General features: G+C 32.3%; 3 protein-coding genes and 1 long non-coding RNA gene across 21 annotated transcripts; 3 read left to right on the top strand and 1 right to left on the bottom strand.

Moving 5' to 3' along the window:
* Positions 1–1525: 1525 nt before the first annotated feature.
* On the top strand, positions 1526–2440 carry LOC110819693 (transmembrane protein, putative (DUF1118)). Its single transcript, XM_022048979.2, has 2 exons — positions 1526–1760; positions 1872–2440. Exons 1-2 carry the CDS (start codon positions 1578–1580, stop codon positions 2313–2315), a joined length of 627 nt encoding a protein of 208 aa, XP_021904671.1. The 5' UTR covers positions 1526–1577; the 3' UTR covers positions 2316–2440.
* A 3631-nt stretch (positions 2441–6071) lies between these two features.
* LOC110819814 (uncharacterized) lies at positions 6072–14397 on the top strand. 14 transcript variants are annotated; one of them, XR_015816098.1, is made up of 6 exons: positions 6072–6497; positions 10563–10745; positions 11671–11854; positions 12676–12817; positions 12924–12996; positions 13185–13351. It is a non-coding gene; the product is annotated as an uncharacterized LOC110819814 (long non-coding RNA). The 14 variants fall into 14 exon arrangements; XR_015816103.1 differs by lacking the exons at positions 12924–12996; positions 13185–13351 and adding an exon at positions 13824–14397; XR_015816094.1 differs by having other exon boundaries at positions 12676–12996.
* Positions 7452–11376, bottom strand: LOC110819813 (protein NRT1/ PTR FAMILY 4.6-like). 2 transcript variants are annotated; one of them, XM_022049126.2, is made up of 5 exons: positions 11163–11376; positions 10958–11063; positions 10523–10740; positions 8768–9208; positions 7452–8677 (listed from the first exon to the last, which is right to left on the bottom strand). In XM_022049126.2, the coding sequence occupies exons 1-5, from the start codon at positions 11163–11165 to the stop codon at positions 7706–7708; spliced, it is 1740 nt and encodes a 579-aa protein (XP_021904818.2). In that variant the 5' UTR covers positions 11166–11376; the 3' UTR covers positions 7452–7705. The 2 variants fall into 2 exon arrangements, with proteins under 2 accessions (XP_021904818.2, XP_021904817.2); XM_022049125.2 differs by lacking the exon at positions 11163–11376 and having other exon boundaries at positions 10958–11069.
* A 10144-nt stretch (positions 14398–24541) lies between the features above and the next one.
* On the top strand, positions 24542–26567 carry LOC110819698 (homeobox-leucine zipper protein HAT5-like). 4 transcript variants are annotated; one of them, XM_088210726.1, is made up of 3 exons: positions 24542–25049; positions 25251–25648; positions 25932–26567. In XM_088210726.1, exons 1-3 carry the CDS (start codon positions 24911–24913, stop codon positions 26337–26339), a joined length of 945 nt encoding a protein of 314 aa, XP_088066852.1. In that variant the 5' UTR covers positions 24542–24910; the 3' UTR covers positions 26340–26567. The 4 variants fall into 4 exon arrangements, with proteins under 4 accessions (XP_088066852.1, XP_021904675.2, XP_021904677.2 ...); XM_022048983.2 differs by having other exon boundaries at positions 25941–26567; XM_022048985.2 differs by having other exon boundaries at positions 25254–25648; positions 25941–26567.
* Positions 26568–26903: the final 336 nt, after the last annotated feature.

A 26903-nucleotide genomic window follows, 5' to 3' on the forward strand; every position in this document is an offset into this window, starting at 1 on the left:
GATTTATTTACGAATGACTATCGCGATAAAATTTAATTTTCTTGAGAGTCTGCAATTCTTAATTTAGAAAAACATATATTTATCCTTTTTAATAACTTTGATTCCATACTGAACAAAGCCATGAATATAATTCTGTTCAAAAATAATAAAAGAAATACACACGTATAACACGAAATGATAAGCAAAAATCATGAATTGAAAAATTCAAACTATAATTTCTTTAATATATGAAATCAAATCAGAATTATTGAGATTAAAAATACTAGAAATGTTACATAGACATAAAAATCTCGTTTAGGTTCATTATTGTTATTATATATTAATTTAGTTCTATGCTTTCTTTTATTTGTTCCTTTTGGTATTTCCATAGATAGTTATAACAATTTAATGATATAACATCAGTGATGATGAATTTCCATGAATAGCTAATTAGATAAATGTAATTTTCATGCTACTCTGTAAATTATTAAGATGAAGAAGGAGATGATGTATATAATTTTGAATTTTATTTGATAAAAAAATATTAAAATAAAACGATATACGATATATTCCAGTTACATTTTCATAATTTAAAAATTTTAAATTTATTATAATCTCTGTTGTAATACTCAAACTGTCCTATTAATTAGTTATTCATACTCTAACCAATATTTTTTAATTTTTATAATTTTAGTCCCTATATTTTTTTTTTAAAATAAAATTTATTTATTCGTTTACCACTAATGTATATTAATATTATTATTGAAAGTACTGTCTTATTTTGATTGAATTAATATTCACGTAAATATCGCGTGTATGATAATATGATATAAAAAATTTAATTTTTAATAAAAAACTGAAAATTAAAAATAAAAAAAGAACGAATGCTCAAGCCATGGAGGCAACATGGCTCCAGGAAAAGTGACCTAAGCTTGGCTCACAACTCCTGCGAATACAGGTGGTTATGGTGGATTTGACTCGACTCTGGCAGATCCGTAATTCTTGTTCTCTCTTCCATAGCCACTGGTTCAAGATGGGCTTAAGACAAATATTTCTTGTTTCTCTTGCATTCTTAGCACTTCATTCTCAGTGCTCAAGCTGCCAGACCCGAGTCAAATCCACCTCCATTCTGAGCCATGGCCGACGATGAAGCAGCTGGGAAAACCTTTGCCCTATGGTCGCGCCTCCAGGAAAAGCTCACAAGTTCGGCTCGTTAAATATCTTCTTCTTTCTCTGCTATTCTTGGCTGCCACCTTATTACCTAGAACAGAGTAATGCTGCAACTTCCTCTGCTAAATCTCAAAAATATATCAGAATTTATCTAAACGTCCCCTTGAAACTTCACAACTCCAATCCTGTAAACTTGATCTTGGGCTGAATTTAGAATCCCATATAATCTTGGATAATGGGCCACACCAGACTGGGCGCTCGGGGTAGTTGCAGTTAAATCTCAAAATATGGAGGGGCATAATGGTCATTCCATCTGCGAGATAAAATCAGAATACCACCGCTTTGATTGGTTGATGTGGAGATTACATGGGACCCATCTAAGGCGGGCAGTTCTCTTCCTCAATGAACATCCCATCTGATACACCTCAATGCACTTCAAGCATTCATCAATGGCGGTCACTGCACCAGTACCATCATCAGCTACTCACCTCCGTTCACTCCTACACTCTCACTTCCTTTCTCCTCCTCACCGCCTCCACTCTTCCCGCCAATTTTCCGCCAATCAGCAGCATCGGGAACTGACAATCGTCTCCATGGCCCCCAGGAAAAAGGTCCCTCCCTCAACTGAATAATCATCAGTCTGTCTCATCAAAATCAACGATCAATTTCAAGAAATTTTGCTTCTATCCCTACATTTTTGTTTATTTATTTTCAATTTTCAGGTAAACAAGTACGATGAGAACTGGAAAAAACAGTGGTTTGGGGCGGGGATATTCTACGAGGGAAGCGAGCAGGTTGAAGTAGACGTGTTCAAGAAGCTGGAGAAGCGGAAGGTGCTGAGCAACTTGTCGAAGACGGGACTGTTGTCGAAGGCAGAGGAGCTAGGGTTTACTCTCTCGTCGATTGAGAAGCTCGGGGTTTTATCCAAGGCGGAGGAGCTCGGTCTCCTCAGCCTGCTGGAGAAACTCGTCACCGCATCACCCTCTGCTTTGGCCTCGGCAGCGTTACCTGCGGTTGTGGCCGCGGTGGCTACAATTGTTCTGATTCCCGACGACTCGGTCGGGCTGGTGGCCGTACAGGCTGTTGTCGCCGGTGCGCTTGGAGTCGCCGCCGCTGGCCTGTTCGTCGGCTCCGTCGTGTTGGGTGGCTTACAAGAAGCTGACTGATTTCTTTTTACCCTTTTAGATTTTTTTTTTTTATGGCTTTGGAGTGTAAATTACTAAATCTGGTAAATTTTGCTACTTTTTTTTCACAGAGATCAGTAAAAAAAAAGAATTACCATTTCCCACTAGGTTTTGCGTAGTAAGAACTTTCTAGAAGCTGTTTGATCTCATTGGACATTAATGACGATGACAATATAATAATTAATTATGTAAATTGTTTGTTATGTAAATAAGTTCAATATAATGATTTCAAGATTATTCTTTCATGAAGTTTTTACTATAACGAGAATTATGTATAATAACTATGTATAATTATTCATTACATATAGTCCTACAATAATTTTTAAATAATTTTGAAAGTATTTAAAAGATATTATCAATCCAAAAAATACATATAATAAAGATTAATTATTAGGACTTGATACAATAGATGAAAAAAATATATCTACATGATAAATTAGTATAGATGGGTTAGAAATTTTACTAAATCTAATATTAGTTTGTAAGTAAATTTGATTAATTTAAAGTGTTAATATGATTATGTTGAGATCAAACTCAAATTAAGAAGGAACACTAATCACTATATGGGGATTTTAATTTTAATTGGATTTAGATATAAAATTTTATAGTTGATTAAATTATTTTGGACAAAATACATAATGGAATAAATATTGCGGGTTAGACATAAAAGAATTTAAAATTGTAATTTAGTTAGTAATTAATTAAGTTGATTATATAATAACGTAGATTTAATTTGATCAAACTAAGTATTATCTTAATATTTATTAAGATTCAAACATCTCTGCTTAATGCGACCTTGCATTTTTCAAATCAAATCATGTATAAAATTTAAAAGTATAAGAATTAGTGCAAAGGTTCGAAACTTAATAGGACATGAATTTGTATTCTAAATGCGGAAATAAACAATAATGTTAGAATTTACAATAAATTAGAACGCTCAATAGGAGTACGAGAATGTCCATTTTACAGCGGTTCGTAAACAGAAACGAATAAAAGATTAAAATAAGTAAATAAATGTCCTAAAAGTTAACTTCTACTAGCACTTGACGAGTTCCGGGAGTTTAATATACTCACAACCCTCCTGCTGATTAGAATCTGGATTTTGGTTTTCTTGATCTGAAATAGTTAATAAAAGAGTGAGTTACACTATCTCAGTAAGAATATCACGCTAATCACTGAGACAGAAAATCGGAAATTTGTAAAAATCATAAAACAACCAATAGAACCCTTAATTTGAGAAAATTAATTTAATATAAAAAAATCATTTGTTTCATACTTACTGTTGCAAGGTTTTCAAAAACGATATATAAAAATGATAAATTCGAATATAATTCTTTGATATATTTACATGAACAATAATAGTAAACTTACTTCATTCATTGTTTACCAGTACTTTTGGGGGTTTATAAGAATTTTTTCCTACTCGTGAACCTAATATATAGATTTGTCAATTAATTCGGCCGTTCCTATACCCTGTCCAGTAATACGCGCCAAACACACCATCGCTTCAATACTCCATCTAGTATGAATGTCAACCATATCTCCCAAACTCTTCCAGTATAAGACTTCTCACCCTCGTTCAACTGAGGTAATGTCTATAGTATGATTCACTATGTAATGGGTTCATTCACCCTTTCTCATGGTACCAAGTAAGCATTTCATATATAGATCCTCATCAACAAAACAACCACCAATCGCATACTAACATCTTATTTTATATTCACAGATCAATTAAATGATATTTAAGCAAACAGTATAATTTCATACTTCAACAATTAAGAACGTAATTAAAATCTTTATTTAAAATCAGTCAATTAGATAAAAATCATGATTAGACAATCAATAAATGAGAAAATAATTTAAAAGTAATAATTTAAATCACATGGTAGAACAATAAGCAATTTAGGCAGTATAGAAAACTAAATGGACAACACAGACGAGTTAGGGCAATCGTATACTAACTAGTTTCTGCCTTCACTAATGATCTGTAATTATTTTTAGGATTTTTTTTAATTTTTTATAAATACAAAATATTCGATTATTAAACTTCAATTTACCGTAATAGGGAGTAGGATGAGAGATTCTTATCTGTATCGGTGTTTCGAAATGTCGTGTCATATATTACACCTTTTAACGATCTCCAGATTTCCTAAATTTTTTCTGTGAAAATTAAAATATCCGTTATATACCCAAAAATATCCCAAAAAATTAAAATTGGTGTTGAAAAACCTTTACGACATATGTTAGAATTCTAGCACGACGGCGCCGTCGCACTCTAGTGCCAGCTTTGCCGCCCACGGCGGCGATTCATCTCAATCTGCCTGGTTTTGACCAGTTTTACACGTATCCATACGAAAAAACATTTAGGAAGCCTTGGTTGGCCAGAAAAAGAAAAAACTGAAACCTACTAATGGGGGAGGGGGGAAGGGGCGAGGTCTCCAGGTGCGACGGTTCCTTCGATCCTCCTTCGTGACTAAGGTTCTTCTTTGGCTAACTTGTACCAGAAAGAGACAGTGAACACAGTGGTTAAGAATCGTGTGAAATGAAAAACGGGAAGGGAGTCATCAGAGAGGATTTTGGGTTTTGGCCACGGCAGCTCTGTCGGGTTTTTCTTGAGATTTTCGGTTCATTTGTCATCCCTTTTGCTCTGATATAGCCACAGGGAGATTCATAATTGAATTTTAAGTAGAAAAGAGAAAATTTTACCTTTTTCGACGGTCAGCAGTGGCTCTAGTATGTTGGCGGCCGATGGTCGGTCTCATTCTCCGACGTCTGGTCCTCCTTCTCTAGCGAGGACTGGTACGACTAGGGTTAGAGTCCCTTGGAATAAGATGCTTAAAGACCCACCATGTGTCGATCTGAACTGTCCGTTCAGGAATACGTGACATTTTTTCATCCATTGGATCTATTTTATTTGGATAATGAATTTGGACCACATGATCGAATTGAATCTAATTGTTCGATCGCGTATAAAGAGAGAATGTATTTGGACCGTTCACGCGCGCATGATGAGATATGGACCATCAAATTGTCGGACACGCGGATCGCTCGCATGATCTCCAACGTGATGCCGATGTCAGCAGGGTTGCCACGTGGCATTCTCTGGTTCACCGGGACTGTTGACCGAGCTGTCCTACGTGGTTAAACTTTTTTTTTTTGTGATTTAACATCTTGTTTTTAATTTTTTTTTAAATTTAATAAAATTAAAATAAAATAAAATAAATTAATTATTTATATAATTTATTAAAAATAAAAAAATTATTCTGATTTGATTTTTGAGTTCAAATATTACGATTAATCCTTGTATAAATTACAATCTTAAATCCTTTATAGTAATTAGTTAAAAAAATCTCTTATACAATAATTAAAATAAAATAAAAAATAATAAATAATAAGTTAAAAATTTCAATGAAAATGAACTCTTTTTAACGATGAGATTTTTTTTTATGTGAATAAAATTTAAATTTTTATTTATTTAATTTATTTTTTTGATAATTTAAAATATTTTAAAATAAATTTATATTAAAATTAAATTTTTTAAAAATAATTTATTACAATTTAAAAAAATGATGAATTAAATTTTTTTAAAATAAATTTTTACTAATTACATCGTATAAAAAATAAATATAAATTAAATTTAATTAAAAATAAAATATTATTTAAATTTAAATTAATAAATAAAATAACATATAATTTCTATATTAACCGTTAACGTTATATCACCAGACTGAGAAAATATGAGGAACGGCTCGTCTCTTCCCCATGCTGCATTGTTCAGTTCCGTCTCGTGGAAGTTAACCAAACATGGATTTGTAAGATTAGAAAAATCTGCATCTCCTCTTCGAGTGATTCAGTTTTCGTTTATAGAGGTGCATTTGGTTCTCTGCCATTTCCATGGTGGTTCTGTACGTTTTACTTGGTTTGCCAGGTTTTCTCAGGTCTTTCCTTCCCTTTTTTATCGCCTTGCTTTGTGTTCTCCATCTTTTTCTGATGTTTAATCACCTTAGGGTCACAATTCAAGCATGGCTGAGAAAAATCAATTCCCTGTTTGGTTGCCGTGAAAAGTTGGGAAGAATATGCACATTTATTTGTTGGGACCCGTAGAAGTGAAGATCCTATATTGACCGGTACTTAATTAAGATCGTGATTGAGCTTGGTGAAGTGGTGAGTTATTTTGGGGTACAATCATAGCGTTGGGTGAAATTATTGTTTCTTCTTTTTTATTTTTCCTTTTCTTAATGAGCTTTGTTCATTGCAATGCGTCTATGCCAGTTTTTATGATGAATATTTCGATGAATAAATTGCGTATATTCAGTGGTAGTAATCAGTCCCATGTATTTGCGTGGTTAATTTTAGCTGGCCATATCATATGGAAGGCGGCCATTACTATATCAATATGCTTCACTGTGGGTTTTCTCCTCGAGGAACTCAGTGTAACTCGGATTCAACATTTATTTTCTGTGTATCTATATATATATATATGTTTTCGGCTAGCCCATGTTTTTCAGTAACTTTTTATCTCCTTCCTGATGGGTAAAAAATTATTTTAATTATCTGTTTTTTTCACCTAACAGCGATCTGGCGATAAGTTTTTAGGAGATATAGAAATGTAAGGATCCATGCTTGCCATATTGAGGCTCGTATTACTTTATCAAACATAACTCTGGATCTGACCCATAGGGAGTGTAACTTTGCAGCCATATTTCTTTTGTGGTTGTTTTTCTTTAATGTAGATAGAATATCCTAGAGCATTAAATGCAGATTTGTTGTTACTGCTATCTGAAACTTGTTCTGGTAATTGAAGTTCAGTTTTAATAACTCTATGGTTGCATTTGGTTCAATTCTCTTTTAATTCCTACTCAATTTCTAATTCTAATTTTTACGTTAGCCTTAACATGCATAAGTAGAACATAATTTTTTTTTAGTTACCATATTCCCAACTAGAATTCCTTACTCTGGAATTCAATTCCCACCTTTCAAGGTAGGAGTTGAATTCTCACAATCAAGAAATTTAAGATGGTGGTGGTGGTAACTCAACCACAAAAAGTTTTCTAATTATGTATATTAAGGCTAATGTGAAAGTTAGAACTAGCAATTGACTAGTAATTAACAGGGACATGAACCAAAGGAAACATAATAGTTTGTATTGAGGAACGGGGATTTTGTCACGTAGTCAAAGAGTTGAATGGTGGTGTTTTCGTGTGATATTGAGTAGTTGGATATGGTTACCAAGTGGAAAGCATATTCTTTCAATATCTCTCTAATTCGCTTCATTGAAGACCCAACTCAAGTAAGAAACAGTTACAGACTTAATTGACATGGAAAAATATATAGAAAGACACTTAAACTACCTGTTTGTGGTCGTAACATATTCAGTTCATAGGCCATGTTGATCTGTACTTGTAGCGACTGGCCCAAAATAGGTAGTGTAAGAAGTTTAATCCGCTAAGTACGCACATTAGCCAGTAAAACCTCTCTAGATGATAGTGGTTCAAGTTGCTACCAAAGAGCCATGGTGTGTGTCTATAGGCACTAGTAATGCCATTGACTATTGATACAAGAACTGAGCTTAGGTAGTATCCCATGGCCAGAGATGCCCAGGAGAGAGCTGTGGCTAAAGACCTCATGCTTAATGGAGCCTCATTGAAAAAGAACTCCATCATCCCAGCTAAGGTAAAAAGATCAGCTGATCCAAGGAATAAGTACTGCAAAGCTACCCAAAGAAATGTGATTGGTAGTGGTTTGGTAGAATTAGTTAGTCCCAATTCTGCTGCCACCCTCTTCCTTTTTATTTCCACAAGAGCTGCCACTGCCATGGCTATTATTGAGAGAAGTAGCCCCATTCCAATTCGCTGTAGATGAGTGATTCCCATTTCGGTTTTGGTTACTTTCCTGGCAAATGGGGCAACAATGTGGTTGTAAACTGGTGCAAGGATCATGATGAAGATGACAGGAAAGACAGGGAGAGAAGCTGGTGGGACAATTGTGGAACCGATTTTTGTATTCATGGTGGCTGCTTGCTGAACAGAAAAAGTGGAGAGCTGAGCAAGGCAGCAGTTTAGCATGATGGTGGACATGAAGATGGGTATAATCCTTAGTACTATCTTGATGTCTTCTACTTGCTGTTGTGTACATTGTAACATAGGGTGAATAGGTTTCTTGGTCAATGCCGAGTTGAGGAATGTGAGTCCCTCTCTAGGATTTTGACTTGGCCCCATTTCTTTGGTATTTGTATCTTCTCCATTACTTGTCTCGGTTCTGGGGGATGAACTTGTCTCTGTGCCTATGACAGCATTGCTAGAAGTCCTTGGTTTGCTTTTGTTGTAAATTGCTGCAGCCAGGACCTGTAGGAAATGAATGAAACGGGATTACTTAGCAAGACTTTAGCTTTGGAACATGTAGTGCTCTTATGCTCTTGTTTATCTGAAATTTACCTTAAACATGGTTGTGATCGGGCTTCCTGCAGGAACTTTGCTCCTGTAGAAAGGAGAACCAAGGAGAAAAATGGGGATGGAGATGAGTATTGTTGCAGTGGAGATCCCAAGTCCCCACTTCCAGCCTTTGTTGTCTTCAACCCAAACCACAATAGTTACTGCAATTAGTGCCCCAAACGCAAGGCAGAAAACAAAGTAGTTAAAGAATGCTGATCTCTGCTTCCTTCCTTGTATGGTGGTTTCATCAAACTGTTCAGCTCCATGTGGGGGCAGTGAACCTTTAATTCCTCCAACTCCCAGAGCTACTAAATAGAGACCTGCAAACAAAATCACTGCATTCTGGCCATTAACTTCCTGGCACAAAGTGCTGGCATTTGTCTTCAAACATGTTGCCGGTTCCAATGAATGTATATGAGATTGGCATGTGAGTATTAGCAGACCCTGTTCCATTGCTTATGGTTAGTTGAGATATAAAATAAAAATTAAGCAATCTCTGATGTATAGGAGTTCAAGATTCAATTATGAGTTCTTAGAATGGATTAACCAGGGTTTCATGGAGCATTCAAATTTTTTTGGTTGTCATAGCTGTCAAGATTGGTATGCTTAACACAAAACCTATAGTTGGACTTTGGAATATATTATCTATATACCACTGATGATCTTTTACCTTCAATCTATTGGAATTTCAAGAATGCACTTTTAATCACTCATGAATCCTTAGAAAAGGCAGAACAAGGTTCATAGAGCATCGAGTTGACTCTGGTCACAATAGCCATGCAAAGATTGGTTGGTTTCGTGAACCTAGAACTGGAATGTTGAGACTCTTAATTTTATGTAGTTTTCATCATTTTCATTTCGATTGACTCAGTTATTGCTATTGCTGATCAATTTATCACATGCTACACCATGTCGACCTTATTTCCTTCTACCGAGATCACACATTATTTAGTGAAACTGTTGGGCCTACCCAGGTCAGTGAGAAGTGTGGTTGGACACTGCTAATAGAGGGCATACTTTGAATTTTATCCTCTCTTTCTGATCTCATATTATTATAGGATTTGCTCATATTTCGTCTTGATTATGTTGATATGATAGATAAGTAGGACAAATTGCAAAGTTAAGGCTAAACCATGTATATCTAGAGCTGATCAGGATATGTTCTATTTGGTTAGCACATGCCTTCTATTGATGAGTCAGTATATGATTGTTGTCTGACTTGAAAGAACCAATAGATATTCCAGTGGTGAGTCCACCACCTCTTGCCTATTTCCTTCTTGTAACGGTATGCTCAAAAGGGACCTGAGAATACCCTACTGGGTCCTCTCTTGCCCAACTTCTATCCCCACTTGCTCTGTCTGTTGTGCTACTTCATAATCAAATAGGTGGGTGCAGATGTGGGTTCTGAGGTACTTTAATCCTTCTTGTCGCCTACTCTTCTAATTCTCCTCTTTGAGGTTGAAAACAAATTGGACCCAATAAATTGTTCTCCTCCTATCAATTTAAGCTCAACTGCTGCTGCACATGACATTTCTTGGAAGAAGATGCCAATGTGAACACACAGTTCAGTTTAAGATATAGTACAGACATAAATCAATTGGTGGTGCCACGTGTGGTGGGACTAAAGGTTCATAGCAAGTGCTTAGAAAAAAATAAAAAGCATGACTATTTAATTGGATTCACAAAACAAACATTGCATCTTATCATGTGATAGTAATGAATACAAAATTGAAGCATAATCATTCTTTAGAATCTTACCATGAATTCCACTGCAGCACTAATCAAGTAGATGTGGTAGGTGGTGAAGAAAGCGTCTGCCAGAAAGCCACCGAGAAGAGCAAGAAGGAACGCTGTGCCCATGAAATTGGTAACGATATTTGCAGAGCTGGATGGAGTAAAATGCATGAACCTTGACAGGTACAACACAAGGTTGCTTGCATTCGCCAGGAATGCTAGATTCTCCAGAATTTCCACAACTAAGGTTCACAACAATATAAGAAATTCATTCTGAGTTTGTTTCATAATCTTTGATGATATATATAATACCACAGATATAAATATAATAATCCTCTGACAGTTTCTTCTTTGCTGAAGTTACACTGACATGTTTAGAATGATCACACTGCCTTTTATAATAAAGCACATGAAATACTGAAAAAAGAAAATATTGTAAGTTGTTAGAGCTCTACTTACCCAGGACAAAGGAGGCAGCAAGCATGCCACCATGAAGACCTCTTTTGGCTGGTTTGTTTTTCCAGTCTACATAACCTTCCCATATGTTTAACTGATGTGCTTCATCCTGCATATGAATCAACCAAAGACCACACCATTAATGGGAAGGTTGGGCGCAAAATAAAAAATAGAAAAGGTATAGAATGTAAGCAGAAAACATGCCCACCATTTTCCTTCTCAATTATTATTATTATTTCTGAATTAGCTATTTGAGATCTCTGGTTATAGAGGACTTGATAAGGAATTCCTCAAATCGGAATGATAGTGTTAGTTGCGAGTCATATATATAGATGAGAAAATGGTGGTCCAATCCTAAGAGAAAGGTCTAGACTCTATGAAAAGGACTAGTCATTTTCCCTTACATTTCTAATGTTGACAGTTCTTTTTCTGTTCATGGGAAATAAGGAAGAGGTTGAGGCAGGCTGGGTCTGAGAGATGGTAATTCATCTATAAGATGACTTGAAAAATAGAACCATAAACTAAAATAGAACCATAAATGAGATGAATAATCAAATAATTCACTAATGAGACAATCTGAGACATTCTATTGCATTACTTGAAGAGGTATTCTTAATCATAATCCTGCAAGCACTTCCAATTTAAAACATAATTTCTTAAGTTTCCTGTACAGATCCAAGAAGTTCATTATTAACTGGTGGACATTACTTGCACAGAGGATGCTAGATTATTGCCACCAGCATATCAATAGATGGATTAATTTAAAGAATCAAGTGGACTACATTCGATGGAAAGATTAGTTTTACGTTGTGCTTGAAGGTAAAGTTGGAGTCCAGCTTTTCAGACATGTCCCGCAAGCCACATCCATGCTTACTCTTGCAATCATTAACCTTAGTAGTGGTAAGACCACTGTATCTTAAAGCTAATCTGAGAGATCAATGCTTTGCTTACTTGCATTATCTTTATATTATCCAATTTGACCATCTTTTTCTTACCTAAATAAGGACTTGCCCTTGGTAGTTGGGGTTTCTCTGCATGAATCTATTTCTATTCCTTGATATCAAGGCTGTCAGATGTGTGATTTTGTCTCTTGATCATGTTCTTATAGAGCTCTCAAGTTAGTTTTTGTTGCTATTTACCGTTACCCTACTATTACTAGATTCATCTCACTGATAGCACATTCATTCTATATATGGTGTTGCCTGGCATACAGGGTTTCCTTTCTGGGCCACCCGTTTCCTCTCTTCAATGAAAATGTGTGGATATGATCTACCCATAAAATAATGGAAGCATGATCAGGGATATCACTGGATCAACAAAATTGGGTGGCTAAGAACTTAATTCATGGGTCCCTGCCAGGTTGGCATTTACCTCCATGTATTGCCACCCTCTATTAGTTTACTCTGGTTAAAAGACCATAATTAGAATCAAAAGGCAGGAAAAGTGGGGGTTGGCTGTGGAAGCAAGTAGTTTACATAATGAAGTAGGTGTCTGGGCATAATTTTATCTTAGAAGAATAACATGTGAATACAAACATCTCGTCTTGTGAAGAAGAATCATCTAATTGATATGCTGCCGTTTATCTAACCTCAATGGTACTAGAATAGTTACTGAAAATTTGGTAACTTCTGGTTGATAATTTCATTTAACCTAGTTCTGTTGTCTATAGATGAACAGGAGAGGCTCAAGATTCTAATTCTTTTCCATATCTAATCTCTCAGGTGATTTTGTTAATTTTCCTACATGATTTAACTCTCAGCTGGGATTGTTTAAAGAAACAGTAATAATATTTCTGGCATTGATATCTGCAATCTGAAGAAAATCTTCTGGATCCCTCCTGTGTGGTTGCAAAACCCATACCATGTAGGTCCCTTCTACTCTGTTTTTTTTTTTTTTTTAATTTAATTAACCTTCTACTCTGTTTTATGGCAATGAATTGGAGTGACTATATAAACCTGTGCATGGCTAGGTTAAGGAAGACGTAAGCTTGCTCCAAGTTCAATGTTTGGTTTTATGTTCTCAACTTCGAAAGATTAGGACTGGTTCGTTAGAAGAACATATCTTATAAGTTTTAACTCTTATATATATATCTTATGCATGCATATAGATATATATATATATTTATTTATTTATTTTATCACACAACACATGCATGGTGGTATATAAGAATCTTTTTACCGCATTTACCTCACACTTCTAATAATTTGTCCCATATCTTCTCATATTTCAGTGGAAGTAGAAATAATGGAGAATATGTAGAGGAAGTCCAGAGAATAATAAGAGGGGTTTCTTTTTCCTTTAGCATAAATTATTTTTATGTTTTAATTTAACTTTAGTTTTAATTTTATTTTTATTATATAAATTTTTAAATTTTAATTAAACTATTTAATCTAAAAATCGGTTCTTCAATTATTTTATTAAGCTAACACAATCATAAATATAAATTAGTATAAAAAGTATCTAAACTAAATCCTTATAGTTTTTTAATTTAAATTTTGATTTAAAAGATTTGAAGTTTTTTTTTTTTTTAGTTGATGAAAAGGAAGCATGAGTACTGTGTGTGCCATCAGGTATAAAGTTTTAAGAGTTGTATTTATGGACTGGGGCCCTGGGCCTTGTATTGTGTAGTTTTCAGAGAATATTCCAAGCTTGGGCTCTCCATCCTCCCACCACACATTCATAAATACATACATGTGAAAACAACTCCTCCATGAAAATTATTCAACTTTATTTATCAGAAAAAATATTTATTTTCACGAGTAGAATTGAGTTCGATTATTAAATTATTCTAATTTTTTTTAAGTTTTAGGAAAGATAAATATTTTACTAATTTCATTGATTCTCCTATTATTTTCGAAAATCTATTTAGTCAGGGTAAAATTTTTCAACTTTCACGAGCTGCGGTAAGCAGTCTCTTGGCAGCAATAGAATCTGTAGGCAATGAGAAAATGGAAGAGGCAAGGATGGCATCTTTTGTGGTGGTGAATTTATGATGTGAAAGGATGGTAAGATATGCAGAGAATGGAAGTGTGTATTTTTTTTTTATGTTGAGCCGAAGGATGAAGAAGAAAGGTTCAACACTTTGGGAATGGGAATATGCTTTTGCCTAGAGGCAAAGGTTGATTGTAATAAGGAGAAATGCTTTGTGATGAAGAAAGATCAATGAGGGTGTTGGGGCATGGAGGTGGATAATTTCATTGTTGTTGAACTGAGTTTTCATGGTTGAAATGGACATGGGTGTGTGCATGTCAACATTTCAGGAAATTTACCTAACCCACTTTGGTATTCATGCCTCATTTTTGGTAAAGAATCAGCAACTTTCAAGCCAACCTCTGCCACCCCTCAACTATTTTTAATGTTTTATCTCTTTCAAGAACTTAAAGCTTATTGTGGTTTGCCCAAATCAAAAGTTTTAATCAATAAAGTTAAGATGATTTGATGTACTTCTTCGACTTCTATACTATCGTGCCACAATTTTGCCCACACTTCTTACCCCGTACTTTAGGAAGAAATTTTCTCTACTCTCATTTCACTTGAAAAACTCTTACAATATGAATTATAAGAAGTATTTGCAAACTAATTTTAAATTAATCAACAAAAAGAATATAAACTCTAACATTACGAGAAAATTTTTAATTTGGTGCTCAGAATTATTGCTCGTAACACAATTTAATTTTAAAAATATTTTTTGTTATAGTTTACGATATAATTTTTTAATTTCTTTAACATGTATTGACTCTATTTAACTTTAAACGAAAAATAAAATAAAAAACATTGCGACTTATTGAAAATTAAAAAAATATAATTATAATAACTTTGAACAAAAAAAAAGAATTCAAGTTCGAATTAGGAAGAGAAATTAAAACAAAAAAACAAAAACAAAAATCTAGTACATGGAAATACAACAATCTTCAACCATGCATTCTATGCAATAACACACTCTCTCCTTTTAACTAAAACTCATTTGGATATGTTCGTTGTCGGTATTCATGATTTTAATATCGATCTGTTTCATCTCTCGAAAACATAAAATTTCTTGTAATAGCATGAGTCTGATGTGCCTTGACTTGAAGGTAGTTGTACTTAGTTATGGAGTTGTACGGATTGAAAGCTTCTTGTTGAGAGAGAATTTGACTCATTATACGTTTATTATTGATATGTTAATGTCAAATTCATCATTCAGTTGTTACTTTTTTTTTTTTCTTTTAAAGAGATATTAAGAAATTATTTAACTTAGCGCAAGACATTTAAAATGTGATTTATTGAATAATTATAATTATTCAATATTATTATTAACTAACTAAATTTAAATATAACTTTTACTAATGTGGGGGAATTTGGACAATGTGATACAGGAGTTTGCTGGTTTGAATTTGGAAATTTGTGGTTGGTGAAAATAAAATTATTTAGAATAGATCGAATGCTAAATTATAGTAAAAAATATTTTTATAATTAAAATATAATTTAAATTTTAAAGAATAAATTATAATTAAAAAAATATAAAATATTTAGCAAACAAGATGAACATAAATGGATGAGCTGATGGGATGCTTCATCATGCATCTACCATTAATAATTTAACACTCCATAATTTAAAGAGAAGCATTATAAGAACTGTGATGACTCACTGAAATAAGACATAATTTAATGACTGTAAATTCAATAACACATTAATAAGTTATTATTATTACCGAATCAAATATTATAAGTCGACCACAATTAGTTCATAATATATTCATAAAGTAACAGAACACTTTAATATTCTCCTTATTTAATAAAATTACGAAGAACTCAAAAAGGACTGCTCAACTCTATCAATTGCTCAAGATAAGATTCAGTTTTTTTTTATTGATTTTTGTAGGTTGAAAAATTGTTAAGACCAAAATAATTTGTTTGAAATTGAAGTCTAATATAAATTTGTTTTTTTTTTTCAATTAATATAATATACTACACCTTATAAATAATTCATATTAATTTAATATTAATGCTAGTTAGTGGGTACCAATTAATTGCACATATAATGTTCATAACTTTGAAGAAAATAATCAATAACATAAATATAAGTATTAATTATATAAATAGTTTAGTCTCAATTAATTTAAACAGAATTTCATTTTATTACTATGATAACAATATAGTATTTATTATGAATTTTGTTTCATGGAAAAGCCCATAAGAACAAGCCGACCAATTACAATTTCACTTCTTAGAACCTAAGCCCATTTAAATCTTTATCAAACTCAGCCCGCCCATCTCTTCTTCAAGCCCATTGTATCTTCAGCCCATGAAAACTTCAAATAAGGCATATCTTCTGAATTTGAGCATCGGAAACTAGGAGACTCGATATAACGATAACGATAACGATAATGATAATGATGAGATGAAAAGATGCACGAGTATAGCGAAAGATTAAGTAGTTGTAAAGTAAGATAATACGAGGTTACGCGTACACTGTCTCGCACCTTCTTGTCTTAGTTTAGCGCACGATACAAAATTTTTAATTTTAATTCATGTCTAAAAATGGTGGTTTTTATTAATTTTTAGATAACTTTTGCTCTACTTGCAATAACTTCAATCAAATCATTTATTAAAATTGATAGAATATTTTGGCATATGTGTGACAATAGATATATCACAATTGAATAAAATTTTATTTTTTTGTCCGCGTACATTTTCTTTTGGAATAAAGTTTAAAACTTTGTTTTAATTTTATAGTGTTGAATTTAGCCCATAGTAGAACCCAATTCAATTTTGAGTTATCACTTAAATTCAAATAAGTGGTCAGAGAGAGTTAGCAGTTTGAAAACATGTATAGATTTAACATATTGAAAAATAAAAATTTATCAAAATTGAATTTTAAATTCAAATTCAGGATGTGTACTTATATACACATATATATTGGTTTAATTATTCCTTTTGTTTTCTATGTAAATTTTTATAAATTTTAATAAATTCCTTAAGAAATTTTATTTATTCATGATGTAATCTTGTTAATTCGAAAATTAATCGTTATTTTTACATTTTTATTTTAGCAAGATGGTTGTTGCTAAGTTATATTATTTACATTTATACACAAAATTCAAAAAAATCGAATTAGATAAATATTATCAAAGAAAGGAATAAAATTCAGAATTTGTATTGCATTCTCTATTGTGTAAATAAATTTTATAATATATATATATATATATAATATTATTCCATAACTTTTAATAAATATTTACCTGTGCAATAAATAAAGTATTTATATATTTTTTTTAATTGGAAAGTGGGGCCCATGGTTCTTTGTAAACGTAGGCCAATCAGAAACGAGAAGGGATGAGTGGTGGGTGGAGGCGATCTGATCTGACCACGTCTTCAACTCCAAACAACACCTTGAAAGCGACTTATTTCTTATTTCTTTTTTTTTTTAATTAATTTTTTTTTTATCCTTCTTCACAAATTTACAAAAAAAAAAAAGAAAAATAAATAATTATTAATCTTGTAATTATATTTTAGAACAAGTTCAAAATTTTTATAAAATTTATTTTTTAATTTATAATTACTAAAAATAAAAATCTGATTAAAATAATAAATAAATGATTTTATTCTCGAATTGAATTGAATTGAATTGAATGAAGTTAATTTGTATAAAATATAATAATTTTGTATTATTTGTTCGATAGAGATTGAAGCTAATGCTTAAATAGGAAATTTTTTTTTCTAATAGATAGATTTTTATTGCATTCACTTAAGTGAAGTTCATGAACAAATTCAACAAAATTAGAATTATAAGAAATTTAATGCCTAATTTCTTTCTAATCATCACAATTCATTCACTTAAAACTTAGAAATCATGAACAAAGAAAGTGATATTATAGCCCTCATTTACATGAATTATATCTTTAATGTTAAGGAAGAAAGATGTTAATAGTGGAATAATTGAGCAAAAAAATGATGGCTTAAGGACGATAAGAGGTGACTTCAATGATCTTGGGTGTAGAAAAGAGAGGTTTGAGTAGTTAGGAACAATACAATCAATATATCTTTAAAGTTTAGGTAGCATTAGAATTATTTGAATACAATAGATTTAGATTTGAGTTGGTCCAAATTATACATTGTCAAACATTTGTTAAGGTATGATTATGAGACTAAGAAAGTTCGGTAGAGCCTTAGAGAGTTCAAACTGGTTCTACTTTTTTTTTAAAATAAAAAAAAAAAGATACAAAAATAGAGTTTAGGCATTGCACATTCTAGACCGATACATTCCGACAAGACTGTCCCTGGTAATTTGAATGAGATCAGTAAAAGGTAAGCGGTAGAAATAGAAGTTAGGAGGGTCCAGAAAAGCATAATTAGCTAACAAATCTGTACAACGATTTCCTTCTCTGTAACCATGTTGAATTTGTACAACCTAAGCTCTAGCCAAGTATGTTCAAATTACAACCATTCAGTGATTGTGACTCAAGAATATTCAATTAGCTAATTCTAATGAAATACTTAAATGTTAATGGTTATGACATGTATAATAATTTCAAGAGAGCTTTACAAGAAGTTTAGAATAAAGGAACTAAAACCAAGTTGATAATCAGGTTGAGGAACGAGAGGGTCTCAAAAAATTAATCAAATTAAAATTTCTAGATACTTTTAAATACCAAAAAAAGATTGATGACTAAATTTAGTGTAATTCATAATTTTCATCTAGGTGTACATGCCAAAGTTTTGACTAAGTACTCATGTTGCTTGAAAAGTATTTTTCTTAAACTTTGATAATTTCCTTAAGAATCATTATATTTTCTTCTACAAAATTTTCATCCATTAATTTTTAATTCGAGCGCTTAGGCTTTCTCTCATATATATATATTTTTATATCATACTACTTGTTTGGAAAAATTTTATTCTCATTTTAGTTACATTGAATTATAATAAATCACTAGATTGCATAGTTAATCAGCTAATGGTCATTGAAAATCATTAAATCTTGATTTGTTTACTTATTAGTAAACTAATTTATGATAAATGGTAACTATAAATTACGTTTTACAACTTAACCTCATTATTTCTAACTTTCTTATTTCATAATTACTCATTATTTATTAAATTATTATCATGTATATTTTCTGATTTTGTTATTCTACCATCATTATCTTGTCGTGAGAAATCATAAATAACATATAATAATTCAAAATATATACAGTAATAAAACATAGGCTTTGAATAAAATAACAAAAATGGTAACAAAAACTAGATAGTTAATTTGAATTATAACATTTGTGTGACAATTCATAGAAGTGTTTTGTGAAAGTAACGAGTTTGTAAATAATTAGTAGTATTTAAGCCTATAAATGATAACCAAACATAGATAACCAATGAACTATATTGTTTCTAATATTTTTTGTGATAATGCATAACTATATTGGTAATTTTCGTGCATAAATAGTAATAATTTCATATGCTCTTAGTATAATTGCATTGCAAATTTGGAACTAAAATATATAAGGATGTTAATATTTTATATCATATGTGACAACAAGTTTACATAACTTAAGTATTCGTTTTTATAACTTTTAGTGGTAATAAGTTGTAGACTATTGTAATGCTTACATAAAATAAGTGGTAACAAGTTGTAGAAATTTAGTACAATTTCATAACATGTAAGAGTTTATAATATGGTTTTTCAAATAATAGTTACCATGTTATACTACAAGTGATTATTATGTAATTGGCGAAGTTATGCTTTCAAAATTCAATAATTTATATTATATCAAGTTAACATTTTTCTTAAATATATTATAAATATTTATCTGTAACATATTTTGTATAACTCACTCTCTTTGTTGGTGTAATTGATAGTTGGTTGTTTTAAGTGAACAAATTATTCTTAACATGTGGTACTTATTATATTTGTTTCTGCGGAACCCCAAGACCCTTGTTTGAATCTTAGAACTTTTCAATCGGTGTAGAACAGAATTTAGATCACAAGTAAAAAAGAATCTTGAGTGTTTTTAGCATTGTTTGCATCATTCTCCCTCCCCTCAAAAGGATTCATCCTCGAATCAATTCCTGCATCAATTTCAAAAGGGGATAAATAAGATATGTTAATGTAGCCGGAACACTATACTCACCTAGTAGGTCTACTTTGTAGGCATTTTTATTGATTTTGACTATGATTTAAAATGAACCATCCCCATGAGCATCCAACTTAGATTTTCGTTTTGATGAAATCGTTCCTTGTGCAAATGAACCCACACCCAATCTCCGGGTTCAAATGAAATCTTGCACTTTCCTTTATTGACATGAAATGCTACTTGTTCATTTTTTTTTTCAATGTTCTGTCTTGCTTTTTCATGAATTGCTTTAACCATTTTGGCTTTCTTATGTCCATCAAAATTAGAAATGTCACTTATAGAAATAGACAACAAATCAAGTGGAGTTAAGGGATTAAAACCTTACACAATTTCAAAAGGAGAAAACCTAGTAGAAGAATATATACTCCGATTATAAGCAAATTCAACAAATGGTAGCATATCTTCCTAAGTTTTAACATTCATTCCAATTAAAGCACGTAATAATGTACCAAGTATTCTATTTACTACTTCAGTTTGACCATCCATTTGTGGATATAAAGTAGTAGAAAATAAAAGTTTGGTCCCAAGTTTGGACCACAAAACTCGCCAAAAGTGACTTAAAAACTTAACATCCCTATCTGATACAATGGTTTTAGGAATGCCATGCATTTTAACAATTTCGCAAAAAAATAAATTCGCTATGTTTGTGGTATCATATGTTTTGTGACATGGTATAAAGTGTGCCATTTTAAAAAAACGATTAATAACAACAAATATTGAGTATCAACCTTTTCTAGTCTTAGCAAACCCAACAAAAAGTCCATAGAAATATCAAACCCAAGGATGTATAAGAATCGGTAATGACATATATAATCCATGTGGTTAAATTCTAGACTTAGCTTGCCTACATGAGATGCATCGCGCATAAATTTTCTCAACATATTTGTGCATATTAGGCCAAAAGAAATGTTCATGTAAAATGCTCAAAGTTTTGTCAATCCCAAAATTTCTCATTAAACCACCACTATGTGTTTCACGAACAAACAACTCCCTAATAGAACTATTAGGCACACATAATTTTTTCTTTTTAAATAGAAAACTATCATGCCTAAAAAAGTCTTAAAATACCGCATGTTCACAAGTCACATAAACATTTGAAAAATTACTCTCATGCACATACAATTCTTTGAAATGCTCAAATCCTAGCAACTTTATAGAAAAAGTAGAGATAAGATTGTACCTTCTTGAAAATACATCAGCTACAACATTTTCTTTTCTTTGCTTATATTGGATCACATATGGGAAGGACTCTATGAATTCCACCCATTTTGCATATCATTTATTAAGCTTGCCTTACCCTTTCAATTACCTTGTGTTCCCCTTTTACTTTAATTTTCTTTCAATCCTTATAGTCATGTGCACCATATCATCAATCTCCACATAATGTTGAAGCCCTACAATGTTGGCTATGTCTTTGTTAAAGCCATTTAAGAACCTTGCCATAGTAGCTTCCCTATCCTCTTCAATATTAGCCCTTATCTTGGCTATCTCCATCTCTTTGTAGTAGTCTTCTACACTTTTGTTCCCTTGTATAAAGCCTTGCAATTTTTTATATAAGTCCCTATAGAAGTGAGTAGGAACAAAGCATTTTCTCATGATAGCCTTCATTTCGGCCCAAGTGGAAATAGGTCTCTCTCCATTTATCCTTTTACTTGTGATGAGTTGATCCCACCACACAATGACATATTCTCCAAACTCCACGGCCGCAAGCTTTATCTTTTTCTCCTCTGAATAATTGTGGCACTAAAAAATAAGCTCCACCTTGCGCTCCCATTCAAAATAAGCATTCGGATAATTCTTACCTAGAAATGATGGGATTTTCATTTTGATGCTCCCAATGTTTTTATCAAGATCATTTCAACCCCTACCATAGTTCCGACCTTCATTGACCAAAGTAGCTTGGTCATCAAATTCTTCCTCCACTTCCTCATCAAAAGGTGATGTTGGAAGTCTTTTTGCCCTTGGATTGATTTGGGAAGCTTATTCTCCCATGGAATTTAACTCACTTTGTTGTTTCTCTAGTTTCTCATTCATGTTGCCAATAGCTAGTTGAATCCTCTCAAATTATTGTTGCATTGCTTTGAAGATGAATTCTTGATCTTTTGATGTTCTTTCACTCCTTTGTGGCTCCATTCTCAAATATGAAATTTTAATGACAAACAAAATAGACTCCAACCTCACAAATCACTCTCTCACTTGTTTACTCTTGTAGTATGGGCACTCTTGTTTCACTTAGTTTTGGCTTTTACCCTCTTTTGAGCTCGCACTCTCTTACTTTTTACCACTCAAGCAATCTTTTATAACTTTATACAAAATAGTCAATTCAAACAACAATTAATTATCACTATGTACTCAATTTTAATTAGAGATAACAAAGAATTCCTAAAGAAACAAGATACACGAATTCAACTCTAGAAGCAAACTAGAATATTCTAAACATTGAAGAGCACACACTTGATATAGAAATAAGTGTATGATAATTTTTATGTTAATTAGGCAACGATGAATCAATATTATTACTTCAATATATAATAAGAAGCAAATGGGCAGAAATATTAAATGAAAACTAAAGATGAAAGAAAAAAATGGTGAATGAGAAATTTAATGCATGAAACTTGTAATTCTCTAATAGAACCACAAATTATCACCAAAAACACTCAAATTAAGTGAAACAAATAGTTTTGGATGAAAACAAACTCAATGGAGATGAGTTATTTCCAAACAGCCCCAAAAATTACACAAACAATCTCAACCAAACAAACAGACTTGAAACAAGTTTCCCTTTTAAATTTTAAATGTATTTGAATGTTATATGAGATAAATAAAAGGAAAATAATAGCAGATGTTTCAATTACACAAGGTAGAATTAGTTGAAGTGTGTTTTGCACAATTAAGCAAATTAGACTAATTTACTTGGTGAACCTGACTCTGATACCAAATGATGCAGAACCCCAAGATTTTGAATATTAGAACTCTTCAATCGGTTTAGAACATAATTTAGATCACAAGTAAAAAAGAATCAAATTTGTTCAATCACCCAAATGGTTTAAATATAATCCAAAAAAGATAAATGATATCCCTTGAACCCAATCCAAACAAGCACAAAAAACAATTGAAATAGGAAATTAAAATTGAATACAAGTGATAACAATTGTATTCCAAATCAACACCTTGTGCATAAAGTGAGAAGAAAGCCAAAATACTCTTAACTCAATTCTGAAATATTTGATTACAACTCTTGATGTCCACAAAGAAGAGTTCCTTTGGTATTTATAGCCAAAGAAAACAATGATATGTTACAACATAATAACTACAATTGTAACTCCCACAATAACTAGGCTAATTATGTGATAATTGCAATTGTAACTCCAACAATAACTAAGTTAATTATAGGCATGTAATTGTTATGTATCTCTTTGTAACTCCAATCTTCTTAACCAACACCACTAATTGTTTATGCCACCATATAGTTATGGGTTTATTCTTGTAATAACATTAAAACAAGACTTAAGTTCAAATGAGTTACACTTGACTATATGAGCTTAATTAACCCAAACTAAAATAAAACAATTCAAAATACTTAAAACAACTCAACTAGTTCAGCCCATACACAAGGTTTATTCACCCATTACCAATAAGACTCAAATAAACCCAAATTATCCCAAATCATTTGAAAATTACGAATTTTGACTATTCAAAAAGCTCATATTTGAACATTTCACAATTGACCAGCCCATCATCCACATGTTTCTGAGTGAAAACTTGGAGCAACTCTTTAAGTTTCTTTGCCTTTGATTTTGTTACTGGTCCGCTGAAATTTTTCAGGTTTTAAACTCTATTTGTGTTCGCGTCATTTGAAATTTGCTTCAAGTAACCTTTTGATGTTCTTTCAATATTTTAAGTGTTTTTAGTCTTATTTGCATCAAAACGTATTTGAGTTAGATCAAATATAGGTTAGTTAATAAATTATACTAAAATATGATCGATTCGAGTTTGACTTATTTAAAACTTATTTAAATACTAAAGTATATATATGTATATATATATAATTTATATTTTTATTAATAATCAGATTGGGTACAAGTCAATAATCTATAAATCCAGTATAGTTTTGAAAAATAAAAGAAAATTAAAACCCCACATCGAATTTGTAGCAGATTTGGGTTCATTTGTCATAGGGCATATTATGTTCAAATTTGGTTAGTTTTGCTCAAAACTGGTCCTATTATTATATCCCCACATATTTCTATCACATATAGATTTTTCAATATTACATTATTAACATAATATTTTTTTCTCACATAAAACATGGGTCCAACAATACCGTCTAAGAAAAGTAAAATTATATGTAGCTTGTGATGTATTATATCATTCAAGGGCATTACAGTAACTTCACAAGGAGACACATATGTCCACTCCCCATAGAGGAAGCCCAGATGCTGAAACTTAATTTATTATAACCCCAACAAGTCTTCGCTTCTCCAGAAGGAGAAGTCTTTCTCTGTCTCCTTTCACCTCCCTCCTACCTCTGCTTCTTCTTCTTCTTCTTCTTCTTCTTCTTATTTTTCTTCTCAACGGGAACTGCTTCTCCCTCCCTCTTGACTCTGTTTGAGATTCAGTTTCAGAGCTACTGAGTGATGGGTGTGAGCTGCACCGGTTCGCACACTTCCCACATAACAGAGATCATCATCACTAGTTTTTTCCGCCATAAGTCTTAGATTAGTCTACTCAAAAACGAGAGAAGAAATCAGGGTTTCGTTTGTTTTTCTGCTGATTGGAAAACAGTATTACAGTGATGGCTGATTCTTAAGTGAAAAAACTTATTTTTCTCTCTCTCTCTCTGTTAACTCATATGGCGGGTGGGAAGATCTATAGCAGTGGTTCTGGTGGTTCTAATATCTCTGTTTTGATTCAAAGTAAAAAGGGTCCTTCCTCCTCTGAATCTCTTGATCCTCTTTTCATGTCTGTCTCCTCTACTTCTCCTTTTCTTGGTATTTCCTTTTCTCTCTTTTACTCTTGTTTATAATGAATCCTCTGTGCTGAGGTTTCCGTTTATGGCACAGTAAATTCTTTCCTTATTTTGGCTTAAACATTTAACTATATTGTTTGACTTTCCATGTTAGTATGTCTGTTTTTTTTTTTTTTGAGATTGTTTGAATAAAAAAACCCTGAAAACTGTGATTTTGGATTAGTAGGTTCAAGATCCATGATGAGCTTTGAAGATGTAAAGGGAGGAAATGGATCAAGCAGGTCGTTTTTCAGGGGTTACGATCAGGACGATAATATAGAAGAGGAGTTGGAAGAGTATTTCCAACAACCTGAGAAGAAGAGGAGACTGAGGGTAGATCAAGTTCAATTTCTCGAGAAGAGTTTCGAGGTAGAGAACAAGCTTGAACCAGAAAGGAAAATTCAGCTAGCCAAGGACCTTGGCCTGCAGCCCAGGCAGGTTGCTATCTGGTTCCAGAATCGCCGGGCTCGATGGAAGACAAAGCAATTAGAGAAGGATTATGAAGCTTTACAAACTAGTTATAACACCCTTAAGACTGATTACGATAACCTTCTCAAAGAGAAGGACAAGCTTAAGACTCAAGTAAGAAATATACACACACACACACACTCTCTCTCTCTCTCTCTATATATATATATATATACATATCTGTGTTGTTTCATCAAGCTTTGTGGGTAATAATTGATGGAAAGGGTTTTAGTACCTCAGTCAAGATCTTGCAAGATTAAGCAGGGTTTTAGGGGAGCCGTTCTGATATGATATTTTTCCATTTGAGTAACTGAAAATTTGAAATGGGTAATCTCAAAAAGTAAAAATAAAAGTTGCCCTAGAAGATTGAACAAGAGAAATACTAGAAAGTTGATAGCTTTTGCAGGTAAATCTTCTGGTAGAGCAGTTGATGGAGAGGGAGAAGGAGAAGGGGAATTCAGAATTGACAAACATAAACTCAAGTTTTCAACAAGATCTACCAGAAAAACCAGTTGCTGAATCAATTAATTCAGAAGGTGAAATATCGAAGGCCTGTAAACAAGAAGAGATTAGTTCAGCCAAGAGTGATATATTTGATTCAGACAGTCCACATTACACAGATGGTGTTCATTTCGAGCCAGACCAGTCTGATTTATCCCAAGATGAAGACGATAACCTGAGCAAGACTCTCTTCCCTGCTTACATTTGCCCAAAACTGGATTACTCCGACCCGCCCACAACTTCATGTAACTTTGGAATCCCAGTTGAAGATCAAGATCATGCTTTCTGGTCATGGTCTTATTAATAAACTTCTTCATGGCTGCTACATATAAATATATATATGTATGTATTTTGTGTAGTAATTTAGCAGATTGTTTTTGGCAGTTTATATATAAATAAGCAAAATAAAGATGGAAGGCCAAATTCAATGGTGGGTTCTGGTGAAGCTGGAAACCACTTTGTAATCTTGTTTTGTTGGGAGTTTGATTTTCTTGTTGCTTCACATGTTAATGTATATTGTAATTTTGTTCTATCTAGCACTGAAAAAGTTTCTTCTTCAAATTTAAGAATGGCAAATGCAGAACAATAAGATATATATTGTAGTTCTTTTGTTTTTTTTACTTTTGTCCTTCTTCCACTATTACCCATAATATATATATATGTATATGTATGTTTATATATATATATAGATATGTTGTGGGTTGCTTATATAGCTTTCTACCTTGATTTCCACAACATTATGTTATTATCATTTTATTCATTATAACAAAACAAATAAGTATGATCCACTATAACTTGTTCGTCGATACCAACTTAAATCATTTTTAAGCAACTTTTAAGATAACCTAATACTGTTGTAATTAAGCTA

Source organism: Carica papaya, chromosome 9 (assembly GCF_054855325.1).
Source record: "Carica papaya isolate Zhongbai chromosome 9, ASM5485532v1, whole genome shotgun sequence".
NCBI classification, from domain to species: domain Eukaryota; kingdom Viridiplantae; phylum Streptophyta; class Magnoliopsida; order Brassicales; family Caricaceae; genus Carica; species Carica papaya.